The 17,058-nt window shown below is 39.3% G+C and overlaps 1 protein-coding gene across 9 annotated transcripts in view; it reads left to right on the forward strand.

Moving 5' to 3' along the window:
- tnrc6a (trinucleotide repeat containing adaptor 6A) overlaps nucleotides 1-17,058 on the forward strand; it is an 86,026-nt gene that overhangs the window by 11,925 nt on the left and 57,043 nt on the right. For all 9 annotated transcript variants that reach the window (XM_033040867.1, XM_033040868.1, XM_033040871.1 and 6 more), the window contains exons 3-4: nucleotides 15,024-15,114; nucleotides 15,844-15,865. In XM_033040867.1, the coding sequence (XP_032896758.1) occupies nucleotides 15,024-15,114; nucleotides 15,844-15,865 (113 nt within the window). The remainder of the gene's footprint in view (nucleotides 1-15,023; nucleotides 15,115-15,843; nucleotides 15,866-17,058) is intronic.

A 17,058-nucleotide genomic window follows, 5' to 3' on the forward strand; every position in this document is an offset into this window, starting at 1 on the left:
AGGTGGCATTTCAGGTTGACCTACTTTTGAAGCCATGGTATTTATACAGCTGGTCCACTGCAGTATGATCAATGATCCCAGGATATTGATGATGTGGTAATACAATTGAATGTCTTGGAGATGATCTTTTGCATGTTTGTTCTGCAAATATAACTGGTACTTATCAGGTTGCTTAGTTGCTGAATGCAGGCATGAATTGCTTCATTTCAGGAAGAGCTTCAAGTGGAATTGAACATTGTTCGATCATCAGCTAAGATTTCCATGTTTGATCTTGTGATAGAAAGAAGATCATTAATGAAGCAACTAACAATAAGAGTCTGTGATAGCGAACTGAGAAAGTCCAGCAAACTAACTTGGTTTGCTTGGAGTGTTCTCATCTTGACAACATTAATTTCAGTTTTTTCTGAACCCTGTCAAATGGCAGTTATTCTCGCCTTGCTTATAGAATTAGGCTCTTTGGTCCATCTCGTCTAAGGTCTAGGAGAATAGTCCTTGTAAAACCCAATCTACATGCTGCTAAACATTATTAGTGAGTCAGTGCTTCTGATAGCACTGTCAGTGATACCTTGTATCTTTTGGCTGATTATTGAGAGAGACTGGGTGGTAATTACACAAAATTTGATTTGTGTTTTTTATGACACCAGGGTAATGGCAAATACTTTAACCTTGCCTTTAGCACTTGTGCTGGACTCTGCCAACACTGAGAAAGGGGATAATTATCTTCATGCTGCCTCCTCCTGTTAACTATTCAATGGTCCAGTACATTTGCAGTCCATTCCGAAAGACGGTTGCTCCAGCACTTTATGTCTCTTTTTGTACGCTGACATCTAGAGTAATTCGGCATGTCAGGCAACGTCTCTGGAGAACATAGATAGAGACCTTTCAGGTTTAGACCCTTCCGGTAGCATCTGTTGTGATAGGCAAATTGAAGCAGATCCAGATCATTTCATAGAAACATGGAAAATAGGTGCAGGAGTAGGCCATTCGGCACGAAGAGCCAGAACCACCATTCAATATGATCATGGCTGATCATCTAAAATCAGTACCCCGATCCTGCTTTTTCCCTATATCCCATGATTCCGTTAGCACCAAGAGATAAATCTAACTAATTTCAGAGGCGGGGGTTGATTCACACCATAATTAATCTCTTGAAAATCCTTATTCCGATTGATCCAAGTTCTACTAGACATCTAGAGGCAGGTTGCAGTCTCTTTTTGTGCTAGATATTGTGGTAGATAGATGCCTTTTGATGCAGGTGGGAATCTCAGACTGCAGAGATTGAGATCACTGGGTCATTGGGGGTTGTGGGGGCTTGTGCAGATGTGTCATTGATCTTTCTTTAAAAGCATGCAGAGAAGGCTTCATCTCATTGCTATTTACCTATAGCTGTTAAGTATTCACCTGTGACACCGACTTGAAATTTTCTTTTGGCTATTGGTAGACTTCAGGTAGTCATACCTGGACTTTGAAATGGTTGTACAACCATTCCTCTGCTTCACTGATGAGCACTTTATAGTTCTCTTCGCAGATGCTGTGCTCTTCAGTCTCTGTGGGCAGAAGGAAGAAGCACAGCTAGATGATCAGCTAGGAGATCAGGGATGGAGCGATAGCCAAGTGTGTTTAATTGTCATATGTACCGAAAACTGAACAATGAAATCCTTGCTTGCAGCAGCATAGCTCAGTCTGCAAGCTCAGTGGTCATAAATGGGCATTCCTGATGGTGAGAAAGCAATGGCCGAGTGCATTGGCAAAAATTGATGCATTATTGATCAGTTGGAGCTAGTGTGCAATGGTTAATTAAGAAATGCAAATTTATTATACAATAACGTAAAATTGTGTCACCTGCATTTGTGTTTCATTCTTGTGCAGGATTGCTGATCCTGAAACATTTCACTTTTAATGTGTGTTTTAACACCATCAATTTTAATCCAGCTGAGATTCTAAAGTAAAATATTCAATTGTTGGGGGTTTTGAGCACTTGCATGAGATGATGCAGTCAGGTAGTTCTGCAATATTTTTTGGTATTTTGACACTAATTTTGATCCATGCTAGGATTTCTCCAAGTTTCAATTATGTCAGTTCAGTGAATATTACAGGAAATTATAGATAATGAGCATGAGAAAGCTACATTTTCAATAATATGGGTATATATTGTAAATCATAAGCTCATTTGATCATGCTCTTTATATTACTAGCAGAGTTAATAACTTTTGTGTCATTGTTTACCAGTTTTCTCATTGATTGTACTCTTGACCTGGATATAGCTACATGGGATTGTTGGTTAGTGTTGTTTGTGCATTGATGGCATATTGCTTGACCAGTCATTTGCTTGGGGCACCACATCAAAGCCTGAATCTGCCCTCCATTCCTATTGGTTAGTCTTAGATGGATGAGCCAATGATGTTGTGCATTCATTCATACTTTAAATCATTTCTCCAGGGGGACTAAACCCACATGTGGGAACTGTAGTAATGCCCTGAGAGATTCAAACAAAAGATATACTGGATTGAAAATTAGGCTTGGTCTGTTCTTCCAGCATTCCATTTGTTTAATGTGTTAAATTTGTTGTGTATTGTAAGCCATACAAGGGCGGGGAGTGAGCTGGGATTTTGGAGTATACCAATCGCCTTTGTGATATCTTAAATTGTGATATGCCGTTGTGTAGGGAGTTGTACAGTAGTTGACATTTATGTAGAATTGCACTGATAACATTGTGATTGTGCCATTTTCCTTCATCACATATGAGTGCACAGCAGGAGAACAATTGAAAGAGGATGCCTGTTAAATGTTCTAAACTAATTCATAGCTTGCTTCATTAAAATATAAACACAGTAGACCAGATCAGTTGATACATGAAAAGATTAAACTGTGCAAGATATCAATGCATATTGAAATGAACAGTTAATGCTGATTGGAAAGCTGTGATTTGTACCCTTCTACTTTATTGGCTGTTTAAAACTGAGCGTAGACAAAATATTCTTTATCTTAAATGACTGACATGCTTTTCGAACCATATGAAGCCAGTGTTTCACAGAGGCTCATTAGATCGTTGCTGCTGTTGGTGAGATTTCTGTAATCCTACAGGCCAAATCCATTGACAAAGTAAGCAAAGCAATGTCAACATCCGCTCATCAGGCCAGGATCCCCAGCACTGAAGGTCAAATCGCATTCGGCTGGCTCCGACAGATGGATCGCAACATTTGCATTCCCTTCAACAGACTTGTGTAATGGAATTCTACAAGCTCCATTATTGCTAGTAACCATGAGAACAGAGGAAACACTTCAAGGGTTTCTCAAAGCTGCCTTGGGAGGGGATGGGGGGAAGGACCAAGGGAGAAGAATGTAACCTCCTCACCAACTTGTGGGAATCAATGACCCATGACTAATCTAAATGGTGAAGAAGTATCTCCGATGTACTCTGAACCTCCGGTCTCTTGAGGAGAATGGAAAAAGTTCAATGAAAATGGCAGAGGGGTTGTATCACAATAGTTAGCTGTGTCAGTCTGTGGGTTCCAGATTAACGACATCAACAATATCAGAATCCATAGAACTGGAATGGAAGCAAATTATTCTGGACCCTGAGGGGCTTTCTTGGAGGAAGAGCTATGCATATGTTAATATAGCAAATGATGTGTTCCTGTGGCTTCTGTTATCTTAGCATAAATCGTTACCATGAACTGACTGCTTTACAATTATCAAAAGTTGTTTAGTGTTTTCATCGCTTCAGTTTCCAGGTTTTATCTGTTCTACAATTGTTTCTAACCAAGGTTTAATCTAGACAAAATTACAAGAGCTCTCTTGAAGTTCCTGCGACAGATGGCATTGCGTGATACAAGACAAGGAAGAACTGTTGAAACAACGCAACCGTGGTGTTTCGTGCGTTTTAATATTTGTTTTATTTAGGTTTCTAGCAATCCATAGTCCATTAGAGACACAGGAAGGGTATAATTAATGGGTCAGAGGTGTATTGTTCAATTATTATTATTATGTGACCTGCTGTTGATCTGGCAAAACAAATAGCTCGGCAAGGTTCTGGAACCAATGGTGCTGGAGAATTGGTCGTGTATCTGTACCCTAATAGGTTCAACTAGGGTTCACAGATGGCAAGCTAAACCCTTTTTGGATACTTTATATGAGAACCAATATCTACAGCTCTTGAATTGCACTTTGGGAACTGATCTCTGGAAAAATATGCTATATACTGATTGACAACTCGGGCATGAGATGCTAAGATTTTTCTCCAGGGATTTGAATGTTTTTAGATTTTTTTTTAGATGTTTCAGATTCAACTTTATTGTCATTGCACATAGTACAAGTACAACGAAATGCAGTTTTGCATCTAACCAGAGTGCAAAGTAGTAAAGTGCTGATTAAGACAATATATGCAAATGAGGATATATTGGTGTGTGTACATAGGCATATACATATATACAGATAGTTGTTAAGGTGCAAAACATTGACAAGTGCTATATTCTGGTGAATAAGAGCTTAACTGTAAATTATATAAACTATAAATAATACTGATGAGAAGGAGGGAGGGGGGGGGGGGGCTAGCGCAGGGCCTGTGAGTTCAGCAGGGTAATGGTGTTGGGGAGGAAGCTGTTCCTTAGCCTGCTGGTGCGAGACCTGAGGCTCCTGTACCGCCTCCCTGATGCGGGAGGCGGTACAGGATGTCAATGCCACTTATTAGAGATATTGTGTGAAACTGAGGTGTTCTGGCGTAGCAATGATTTTATAGCCCTTTCTGTCGTTTATAAAAACAATCTACATTGAAGAAAATATTGATGGGTTACAGAAATGGGTGGGGAAAATGGCAGAATGAGTTTAATCTGAGCAAATATGAAGTATTGCACTTTGGGAGGTCGAATGTAAGTCTACAGTAATGACAGGACTCTTAATAACTTTGTACAGATGGACCTTGTGGTCTAAGTCTATAGTTCCCTGAACGTGGGAACACAAGTAATGATAAAGGATTTGTATGGTTTGTTTGCTTGTCTTCATTAGTCATTGAATATAAGACTCAGGAAATCATATTGTAGTTTAATAAAACTTTGGTTAGGCCATATTTGTGCAGTTCTGGTTATCCCATTGTAGGAAGGATGTGAGAGCTTAAGATAGGGAGCAAATTATGTTTACCAGGATGCTGCTTGGATTAGAGGCTATTAGCTATAAGGCGATGTTGGACAAACGGATTGTTTTCCTTGGAACTTTGAAGGCTGAGAGGAGCTTATAACATAGAAGCTTATAACATTATGAGAAGCATAGATCCTTAGAAGGTATGAACCTTTTTTCAAGGCATATCTTTTCGATGAGAGTGGAACTCTTAATAATAAATATACAGAGCAACTTTAGAAGCTTTTGGGTTATGGAATGGAGGTATATTGATTCCAAGAGGCAGAAGGGATGAGTTTAATTTGGCGTCATGTTGGGCATAGTCGCTGCGGTTTGTTTTTGTGTTTTATGTCGTTCCCCACCATGCTTGACTTTTCTGTTTCTACTATCCTCCACTCTGTTTTGAATGGTGGAAATTTCTGAATTCTTAAACTGTGCTGAACACTATTGGATGAGATGCTTGGTGAAATATTGCAATCCTCTGACAGTAAACTCATTATCAGGACCATGGTTTGTTAGGGATTATATTGCTCCAACCATTAAATAGTCATCAATTAATTTAAATGGTCATTACACTATTATAGTGTGCCGGCTGAAGATAATTATGAGCAATGTTGTCTTTGTATAAAGAAAACATAATCTGGAGTGCTGTCTTGATCATGGTATAAGAATGAGGCAATGAATCTTCCAGCAGTTTTTTAATGCAAGTCAGTTATGTTGGACAGTTGCTTTTGTGATAGTTGAAGTTTAAGGATTTATTTCTATAGGTTTACTCAAACTTTAAACTTTCTCCTGGAAATATTTTGGTGTTTTGAGATTTCTTTAGCTCTTTTTTAAATTTCCTTTGGGTACTCATTTAAATCCAATATTTTCTTCCCTTTCCCTTAGTGAGCTGAGTTTGAGAGCTGGCATTGTCAGCTACAGTTTTCTTTTCATGTGGTGCATTACCAGTGTGTTTTGATATAGCTGGTGTAATTGAACATGAAGATTATATACTATTTCAGGCAAGTGTAGTTGACTGACAAATTGTTACCAGTTTACCAATGGGCTGGTTAACCATGCTACAGCATAGAGAGAGTGCAATATTATTACTGCTCAATCAAAGTTCCATCTCCTTGTTTTTTAGGATTTGTATGTATTTTTAAAAACCCCATGTAACTTTATAATGCATGAGGAGTTCTCAAGCTGTTTATTTTCAAATAGTGTAACCAATAATTGTTGAGGGATAACATGTTCACCTGATTTTTACAAGATTTTCCTGTTCACATATGATTATCCATTTAAACTTTTGAAGAAAGGAGTGAAGGAGTGTGTTAGGAAAAAAGACAATTAGTAAAGCCGCCCAATTTGATTGTTTATTAGAACAATAGGTTGAAATTGTTTACATCACCAGTCAGTAGTTATGTAGATGGAAATTCCAGAAGCCTGCTTGTCAGTCCTGTTTGCATAATCATAGCTAACTTTGATCAAATTTCTCCACCATTAAGATCGGTTTCCAGTGATTCATTCAAAGACAGTTTCCCTTAATTTGTTTCGAAGGACACGAGTTGGAAATCCTGCAGTAATTGTGCTCCTATGCTGACATTTATAAACCAAAGTCTTAAAATGACATCTATCCCTGCTAGAGAACCCAAACAAAAATCTATAAAGAACATTAGCAGAAGCATGCTCGCTTAGAGATCATAAAATTGGGTACAGCCTGTACCTTTACAACAAAAATCTAGGGTCACAATGACCAATTATTGCAGTAATGATTGACAGAACTATGGACAGAAAATGCTGATGAGTTACACCTTTAATGCCATAACCAGTATGCTTTGTCTTGTTTTGTAAATCAGCATCTGCAGTTCCTTGTATCCATATGTGAAATATTGGAGTACTTCCAATGCAGTTATCAGAGGGTTGTACTGACGTGGAAGGCAGGGAGAAGCTTGAACGGCGCATAGGCACATAAGGGCCTATTCCACTTGCCGATTTTTTTGGCGACTGCCGCATCATTGACTGACGTATCGGGTCACCGAAAAAGTCGCGGCGTGATGACGTATTGACGCGCGGCGTTTCTTCAAGTGTTGCAACATATTTTGTCGCTGCTGGATTTTGAAATGTTCGAAATCTTTCAGTGACCCTGATCAGTCATTGACGCCTGCAGTCGCCGAAAAAATCGGCAAGTGGGACAGGCCCTTAACATAGACTGTTTGGGATGAATAGCCTGTTTCTATGCTGCATACTCTGCAAGTTTCTATACAATTTTTCTATGTAGATGCTGACATTTGATGTCACCTGCCTTTGCTCATCTGTTTGCTCCAAGTTAACCTTTCTGCGAAACTACAGAAAATTTATGTTTTAAACCATTTTATTTCTTTGAGATTTGGTAACGGCCTTGCACTCTAATGCATGGATTTAGTAAAAAGGTTGAGACATCTAGTCTAATATGCACTGAACAAACTTGAGCAAAGTACATGACCCAGATACCAATTCTAGGCATACAAGCTATTTGGTGTGCACTATTGTAACAAGATTACTCTCGGATAAAACCACCCCACTAACTCTTTGTGTGCTATTCATAAGTTTTGGCTGTTTTATTCAGTTGGCTTGGTTTGAATGAGGATAAAAATCTAGGACAATGTATGCTGAATCAACAACTCCGCACTCCAGTTACCTTGCAGTTAATTCATTCTAGCTTTATCTGCTAACTCTAGTGTAACTAGTTAATCGATTTTCCTCAGTTCACCATGCCAATTGTCTTCAATTTGAAACTGGAAGATTTGAGTACTGAATTCTATGGATCTTCACAACTCGGAAGATGTAACATCTAGATAACGGATCATACAGTTCGTAGATCTGCACCTTGGAGTTAGTTGACCATGGCAACGTGCATCCATTCTTCCTGACTGCCATTGGTCTTTGCTTCAGTAAAGAAGCTATGTAAATCCAAGTCTAAAGCATAATATTTAACTAATTATATGTGTGCAGGTTCATTAATTCTCAGGGCCAGATTAGGCCATTTGGCCCTCAGGTCTACTACACCATTCAATCATGGCTGCTCTATCTTGTTATTTAGGTGTTCCAGAGATGACTGTAGGACCAGGAAGTTGGCGTCTGCTGTAGATGCGTTATGACAGCCTTTGAATGAACGGATCTACTGAGCCTCAGTTATAGAACTCCAATGTTTTGCAACACTGAGTGAAAAAAACACTTGAAATGGCTTACACCTTATTCTGCTTCTTCATCTTAAACAGCTCAGGCAGAGAATCCTCCCTTGAATTGTTACCAAAGATGTTCTTCCATTCTCTTAAATTGTAAAGAATGCAGGCATACTCTACTTGTTTGCAACCAACTGTACCTGATTGAATTTTGCCATTGTGTTGAAATGAAAGACAATGATGGAAAATATTACTCCATCGACATTTTTCCAAAAAAAAATTAGCCTTTCACAGATGGCACAGCTTGAGTTATATCAAATGGGTTTGGATCATTACATTGGCAATTAGCAATACAGTACATCCTGAGACATCAAGCCTCATTTTTTCTTTTGAATAGAAATTTAGTTATACCCAAATATTGTCATAATTAGCACAAAATCTGACTCAAGGTTGTAATATTGGCCCAAACCATCTGTAATACTATCTACATAGTACAAGGCAGGAACATTGTGGAAAAGGTTCCACTAGCTTGGCTGAGTGCAGTGCCATTAACAACATCTGGAAAAAGCAGCCTGATAATTATTAACCATTTCTGACATTTTTGTTGCAACCCCACCCTTATTTTGTCGTCGTGAGTAGACCCCAGGTAAGATTGCACGTATGCTGTCAAAGTTCTGATCCTCTGAATAATGATTTTGGCAAGTACTACTTCCATTGTAAAGCTGATTTCTATCGTAGGATTCCTCCCTGCTTGGTGTCTTTTGTTAGATAATTAACGTGGCATGCTCTGGGGAGGACCTGTTTAGTTTTGTGTTTTATTGTCACATGTACTGAGGTACAGTGAGAGGCTTTTGTTGCATGCTATCCAGTCAAAGAAAAGACTGTACATGATTGCAATCAAGCTGTCCACAGTGTACAGATAAAGGGTACAACACTTAGTGCAAGATAATGGCCGATTAAAGATGGATCAAAAGTCTTAAATAAGGTAGATGGAAGGTCGATACCACGCTCTAGTTGGTGAGAGGATAGTTCTGTTGCCTGGTAACAGTTGGGAAGAAACTGTCCCTGAATCAGCGTTTTTAAACTTCTGTTCCACTTAATTGATAGGAGAGAAGAAGGAATGACCGAGGTGAAAATGGTGCTTAATCATGTCGATTGCCCAGAATTGTATTGATGGAGTCAATGGAAGGGAGGTTGGTTTGCGTGAGCGTTTGGGTTATGTCTGCAACTGCAGTTTCTTGTGGTCTTGGATGGAGCTGATCCCAAACCATGCTATGATGCATCCCGATAAAATGGTTTCTGTATAAGTTGCTGAGGGTTGTGGGAACATGAGACATTGGTGTGTTCTTGGCCTTGGCTTTGATGTGGTTGGTCCAGGGCAAATTGCGGGTGATATTTATTCCTATGAATTTGAAGCTTTCGCCTATCTCTAATTCAATGCCATCAATGTATACAGGAATGTGTGTATTGGTATTTGGCTGCAGTCATGAGTGTATAAGGTGTATAATAGGGGGATGAGAACGCATCCTTGTGGGGCACCAGTGTTGAGGTTGAGCGACTGAAGAGCATGTCCTGAGTTGCGCCAAAGTGAGATGAAGCATTTGCCAAATTAACCCCATTCTTTAGGGCCATCTTTTGTGTGCGGGATTAAAAGTGAGAATGACATAGAAGTGATCTTGACCAGTACAGCAGGAAATTACAGCCATCAAATGCAATTCTGAACTGATTGAAATATATTTTCAGCACAGAAACTTCATCCTTTTCTATTGTGTATTTGTAATGATCATTTGTTCAGTTGTATAAATTGAACATTTTAAGTTCTGTGAGAGATTTTTCATCACACAATGCGTCAAATTCAATGGTTTGTGTTAGCCCTTCATTGTGTTTTCCTACTCATTGTAACCCAAGAATATATAGTGACGTGAACTTCTCTCAGCTTTTCTGGTGAAGATTTATCTCTGCAGCCATCGATGCCCAACAGCAAATCAAAGCATAAATGCTCTCAACCATTGATTCTAGAAGAGTTTATCTTGCATGAGAAATCTTTGTACTTTAAGTGAGGTACTATTTGCCACAATGTACAAAACTGCTGCAGTAAGCCATTTAATTAATTGATGCAGATATTCAAAACTGTTTAATTGTCTATACTGAAATGGAACAATTAAATTCTTACCTTCAGCAAAATAACAGGTCTGTAAACAACGTACTCAGTAGATAACATAATAAACAAAGTTCAATTTAAAAAAAAAACATTATCAAAAGCCTGAAGTCCCTAGCGCAACCAATACAGTTTGAAGTTTAGTTGGTGATAGTAATGCTTAATAGCCTGATAGTTGTTGAGACGAAGCTGTTCCTGAACCTGGAAGCTGCAGTTTTCAGACACCTATACCTTCTTCCCAATGGCAGGAGTGAAATGAGAGAGTGGCCAGGGTGGTGTGGGTCCTTGATGCTGGCTGACTTTTTGATGCAGCAACTACTATTGATCCCTTCGATAATGAGGAAGTCAGTACCTATGATGGACTGGACAGTGTCCACCACATTTTGTAGCCTCCATTCCTAGACGCTCGAGTTACACACAGCCTTGAGGTGCCCCTGTGCTGATGGTTATCAGGAAGAACTGTTACCAATCAGTTCCAATTGTGTTTTGTTGATAAAGAAGTTGAGTATCCAGTTGCAAAGGGATGCCCAGAGACCCAGTCCCCTGAGCTTAGTTAGAAGTTGAATACAGAGTTGGATCAGTGAGCAACAACCTGACATATCTGGTTTTATTGTCCAAGTCCTATCTCTATAATGAAAGGGTTTGGACACGCTAGAGGCAGGAAACATGTTCCCGATGTTGGGGGAGTCCAGAACCAGGGGCCACAGTTTAAGAATAAGGAGTAAGCCATTTAGAACGGAGACGAGGAAACACTTTTTCTCACAGAGAGTGGTGAGTGTGGAATTCTCTGCCTCAGAGGCCGATTCTCTGAATGCTTTCAAGAGAGAGCTAGATAGGGCTCTTAAAGATAGCGGAGTCGGGGGATATGGGGAGAAGGCAGGAACGGGGTACTGATTGGGATGATCAGCCATGATCACATTGAATACAGAGTTGAAGGCTCGAAGGGCCAAATGGCCCACTCCTGCATCTATTGTCTATTGAAATGCTATTGTTTACTTCTTGCACTACAATGCATTTGTTTTGTTTTCTAATTTATGTTTTACACTAATGTCTTTTTTTGCAGTCATGTGGAAATTTTAAGTAATTTATGTATAATTTGATTGTGTGTCTGTCTGAGTGCATGTGACTGCTTTTGCAAGCAAGATTTTTCCTTGTACCTGTACCTCATCATACTTCTGCATATGACTAACTCGACTTGTCTTGTATGGTCCAGGCAATGGATGTTAGGATGCTCATTTTGTCACGTGAGTTTGCAAAACGGGTCCAATTCTGCCTTTAGCAGATATCTGCATCTCCTTTTGTGGAGTAGAATACAGATGCTGGATGATTATCATCTACTGTTGAACCTTTTACGTAGGTTCGCTTCAAACTGATTCATTATTAATTCTAGTTGGGTGTCCCTCCCAGTTGGACAGGAGCTAAGGTACTTTTCATTAATGTCCAGCTTTAAAAATGAGAGTCAAATCATCTGATCTCTCTTATAAACACTTACAAATTTTAGACATTTACATAAATCATTATTATACCTGGATGAGAGAGAAGTAATTAAGCTAAGGAGAACAAGGCAAACTCTGGTTTATTTTTCTCCATTTTAGAATTAATTAGGCTGAATAATGCAAATGGCAAGTGTAATATACTCCAAATAGAAAAAGCAAATAGGCAATGCAGCACCCTAATTTGTTTTGAAACAGTTAAGAATTACTAAGCAGAGACTTGTCTTTGTTAGACTTGTGTTAACTGGTTGAACCATAGTCAAGATACTAAAAAAAAACAAGTTATGATTAAACTATTTGGTGCTGTACTCAGACTGTATGTTGAATAGTTACTGCACTTATAGTTTCCATGGCACAGAGTAACCACAAAGATAATCAAAATGGGGAAAAAACACAGATGAATTGAATTGAATTGAATTGAATACCTTTATTGTCATTCAGACCTTACGGTCTGAACGAAATTTCGTGCCTGCAGTCATACATACAATAAAAAACAACAATAAACACAAATTAACATCCACCACAGTGTATCCTCCAAGCTCCTCCTCACTGTGGTGGAGGCAAAAATCTTAGGGTTACTGTCTCTTCCCTCCTCTTCTCCCTCTGCGCTGAGGCGATTCCCCACCGGGCGATGGCACAAACAGTCCCGCGGCTCACCGAACCCCGCGAACGGGCCGGCTCAAACACCGCGGCCCGGGGTGGTCGAAGCTGACGCCCTCCAGTCCAGCGGACGCAGCCGCTGGCCCGCGGCTCAACCCAGGACTCATGTCGCCGCCGCCAGAACGCCGTCCCAGCCACCGGAGCACCGTTCCAGCCCCGAGCCGGATCGCCCTCACGTAAGTGCCGCTCCTCCCTCGAGCTGGGCCACACCGACGGGAGTGCCGCTCCTCCCTCGAGCTGGGCCACTCCGACGGGAGTGCCGTTCCTCCCTCGAGCTGGGCCACTCCGACGGGAGTGCCGTTCCACCTCGAGCTGGGCCACTCCGACGGGAGTGCCGTTCCTCCCTTGAGCTGGGCCACTCCGACGGGAGTGCCGTTCCACCCTCGGGCTGGGCCACTCCGACGGGAGTGCCGTTCCACCTCGGGCTGGGCCACTCCGACGGGAGTGCCGTTCCACCTCGGGCTGGGCCACTCCGACGGGAGCGTCACAGCCCCTCACGAGAGAGTCTCAGCCCCTCGTCAGGCCGCCCTCACGGGAGCGAGCCCAGGGCGAGTCCTGACAGGCTCTGCCTCCGGAGCCTCGAGGTCGCCAGCTCCACCATTAGGCCACAGCGTAGACGGAGGCAGAGAAGGGGGATACGACAAAAAGTCGTATTCCCCCGAAGGGAGAGACAGCAAGCCCCGTTTCAACCCCCCACATAAACACAGCTTAAAAACCAAAAACGTAACTACACAAAACGAAAAAAACAACACAAAAAAGTAAAGACAAACGGACTGCAGGCGAGCCGCAGCCGTTCCCAGCGCCGTCACTTCTGGTTTCCGATGCTGTAAATCTGGAATGAAAACACAATGCTGTAAATCTGAAATTAAAATGCAATGCTGGAAATATGCACTAAAACATAAAATACTGGAAATCTGAAATTAAAACATAAAATGCTGGAAATACTTGACTTAGCAGTGCCTGTGATAAGAGAAAAGAACAGTTATGGTTCAGGTCAATAACCTTATTGCCAATTCTGTCTTGGTGTGATCAGAAAGACTTTAGTAGAACAATTAAAGTAAAATATCTTTGACCAATTGAAAAGATGGCTTGGATTGCATTCTTCTGTAATTATCTTTTAAGGCCAGTGATGTTATTTGATCACAGTTTAATAAATGAAATGTTACAGAATTCCCCTGATACTGCTGTGTAATAACTTGCTGTGGTTCTAAAAATTACTTGTACTGAGGATCTTGTACAGCAGGTGACATGGATCCAAACTGACACTGAAAGAAAATGGCTTTATATATTTATTGGGATGTCTGTCATTCTCAGTCACTTCAAGATGATATTTGTGCCCTTTTGTCACTGAGAAGGGGCACAAATATCATATTGAAGTGACTGGGAATTACATTATTGTTCCTGTCCTATATTTCCAACAATTATTGTATTTGAGTGGAACTTGAAACATTAGTTGGAAGTTGATATAGATTGGCAGTAATGGGAAGTCTTTTCCTAAATGCCACAAAATCACTTTCAGTCAGCAGTTCTGGAGCAAAGCATACAGGTAAACATTGATGTATCCATTCCGATTCAGAGCAATTTATAAACCTCCATGTATTAATACTTACTGTTTACGGGAGGGTTTAATGTATTTTTAATATAGTCTGAAATCCCCATATTTCATATGTGTAATGGCATTCTAGTTTCACAAGCATTTGTTTTGGTTATTAGCTTTGAAAATGGGATTATTAGATCTGCTTTCCTCCTTGCACTATCTTGATTCTTTTCCACTGGCACCATAAAGATGTGAAAGCGAAGCTCTGACATTCTATTTAAAAAGTTTTCCCATACAGCTTGAACTAAATGTATGTACATGCTGCTCGTATTAGTTGCAACCAGTAACAAGACTGCTACAGTTATCTAAAAGGATATTTTCTGCGTCCCAAAAGCTGAGTTTGAACAAGATGTTTAAGAATGATGGACAAAATTGAGTTATTTCTTTTTAATTACTTTGCAAACATTTCTATACAACTGTTTTCGCCTTTTTATTATGGGGTGATGTGTGTAGATTGATGATAGATAAAAAAATAATTTAATCCATTTTAGAATAAGGCTGTTACGTAACAAAATGTGGAAAAAGTGAAGGGGTCTGAATACTTTATGATGCACTGTATGTTTGTATAGACTTTACATGTTCCTATTTTTATTAACTTGGGAGAGTACTTATAAAAAAATATTTTAAAAAAAACAACCTGTTTTTAAAAGTGGAATAGTACCTCTGGTCTAGTTGCACACAGGAGCAGCTTTTTACAAGCTAGTATTTGAAAGGTTAAAGTAAGGGTAATCCTGTAAGTAGATTACACAGAGCTTTTCCTGTTTTCTAGTTGTGTCAAATCATGTCTGGTGTCTCCAGTAATAAACAGAAAATGTATTGTGGTCAAGTCAGTGTCCAAATTAGCTTTTTCTGTTTTGAAGGGATAGAGTGCAAGAAAAGGAGGGACAGTTGATGGAAGAAAGGAAAAAGAGAAAAGACGACAAGAAGAAAAAGGAAGCCGCTCTGAAGAAGGTATTTATACTGTGTGCCTCTTTTCGAATAGCTACATAATAAAATCAGATTATCCAGAACATGTTCAAGACTTTACAAAATACAAACGTTTAAATGTGGAGAAGTGAGTGAAGTGTGGGAATTCCCTACACTAGAATACTTTCATTATTGGAAACCTAGTAAATTTGTACATGGAGTATTCAACACATTCAAGAGATTTTGAATTATACTTTACTTCCAGTGCTTTCTCAAATAGTGATTACGGAGTAACAAAATCTAACGCTACTGCTTAACCACTTTTGGATGAGAAGATCTGTTTTTCTGTAGGATACTTGAATATATCCAGTTTCATTTGGGAGGAAATAAAGTTTAATGGGAATGTTTTAGTCAATTTATCACTTGAAGCTCCATGAATGGTGGAATAAGAAGACCTAGTTGATGTATTAATGGTCACATCAGGATCACACTGCATCTTTTACTATAACTCTTTATTTATTGAATAAATATAATGTCAACAACATCCTAATTAGTATTGGGTAATTCTAGGTGCTGAGTAATGTGGATATGGTATTTATTAAATCCCATATCTGTTCTTTTGTTCTTGTGTATCAATTGGTTGTGCTGCATAGATTTTATGCATTGTATTGACTTTCTAATATATAAAAAATAACTAAAATTAAATGTATTTATCTGCTTTAATTTTAAGTGGAAGCTTTCTTATTTTGACATGATTTTTTGTTTTTGTTTCAGGCAATTGAACAAAAAAGCAAAGGTGAGACTTGTTCATTGTTTCCTGTTAGCTTTTGCACCAATGTCCTGCCATTCAGCTTGATTTCCTGGATACATGGGGTTAACATTATCTGTGATTGGGTAAGCTTTCACTTTATTGGCATTGCCAATTGCTGACCTGTTTGCAGTTAGTATTAGGAAATAAACAGGCAGATGACACAGTAAAGTAGAGGGGGTTGGGAGTAATATTTCACCTTTAAAACTGGTACAATGTTTTAAAGTAAAAATATGAATACATGTTTTCAATCTTTTCCCCAATGAAACCTAAATAAAATTGAAGACACCAGTACTTTAAATCTATACATGGTTTGTAATGAAAAGACTGCAGCATATGTTATTTATATATCTGTACGGTGTACCTCAGGGTTGCAGCTATTTGGATAATGGAAAGGAACCCTTATATAATTTGCAGAACACTACCCAAAAATTTCAGATGCAGAACAATTCACTCTCAAAATTTATGTGAACAAACAGCAAATACCATTTATTTTATACCAACGCAGCCTACCCAGATGAGAGTCACGATACAGGCCATTTTCTCAGAATGCAGCCTTCTTCCGTAATGCAGGGGTTGCTTTATAGTAAGAAGTGAATTATTTTTATTTGTCACATAGCAATATGTTGGCGTAGGAATTGTAGCATACTTTGAATAAAGGTTTATTGGTTTAAAACAATTAATTTTTGTTCAAACTATTCCTCTTCATTTATTTAAAAAAATCAAAAAATCTAACCATTTCTGAATATCCAGCAAAATCCAGCATGTGTTTGCCCTCGGGGTGCAGCAGACATTCCTTTCACATAAACCAGATGTGTTGGAGTAAATCCATTGATTACAGTGATAGTCATGATTTTAATAGTCTAACAGCCAATCCTGAGCCAGTAGTTAATAGAAATCATGCCATTTGCTGTACTTCTTGATAGATCATTCTTCAATCAAGAACAGAGGCAGTAATGTTAAAAAGTCTCTGTCAGTATAGCTGAATGCAGCAAGGCTTGTTTCTGTATTTATCAGTTGGAAGATTTTACTTTTACAAAATCCCCCTCTGGACTGGCAACAATATTTTCTGATGATCTCTCAGCATTTGCTGAGGATCAGATATAAGGAAACCTTTTGGATCACTCTCTGAATTGGAAAAGACCCACACCATCCTGGCCACACACTTATCTCCCTGCTAC

Source organism: Amblyraja radiata, chromosome 22 (genome assembly GCF_010909765.2).
Source record: "Amblyraja radiata isolate CabotCenter1 chromosome 22, sAmbRad1.1.pri, whole genome shotgun sequence".
Taxonomy (NCBI): domain Eukaryota; kingdom Metazoa; phylum Chordata; class Chondrichthyes; order Rajiformes; family Rajidae; genus Amblyraja; species Amblyraja radiata.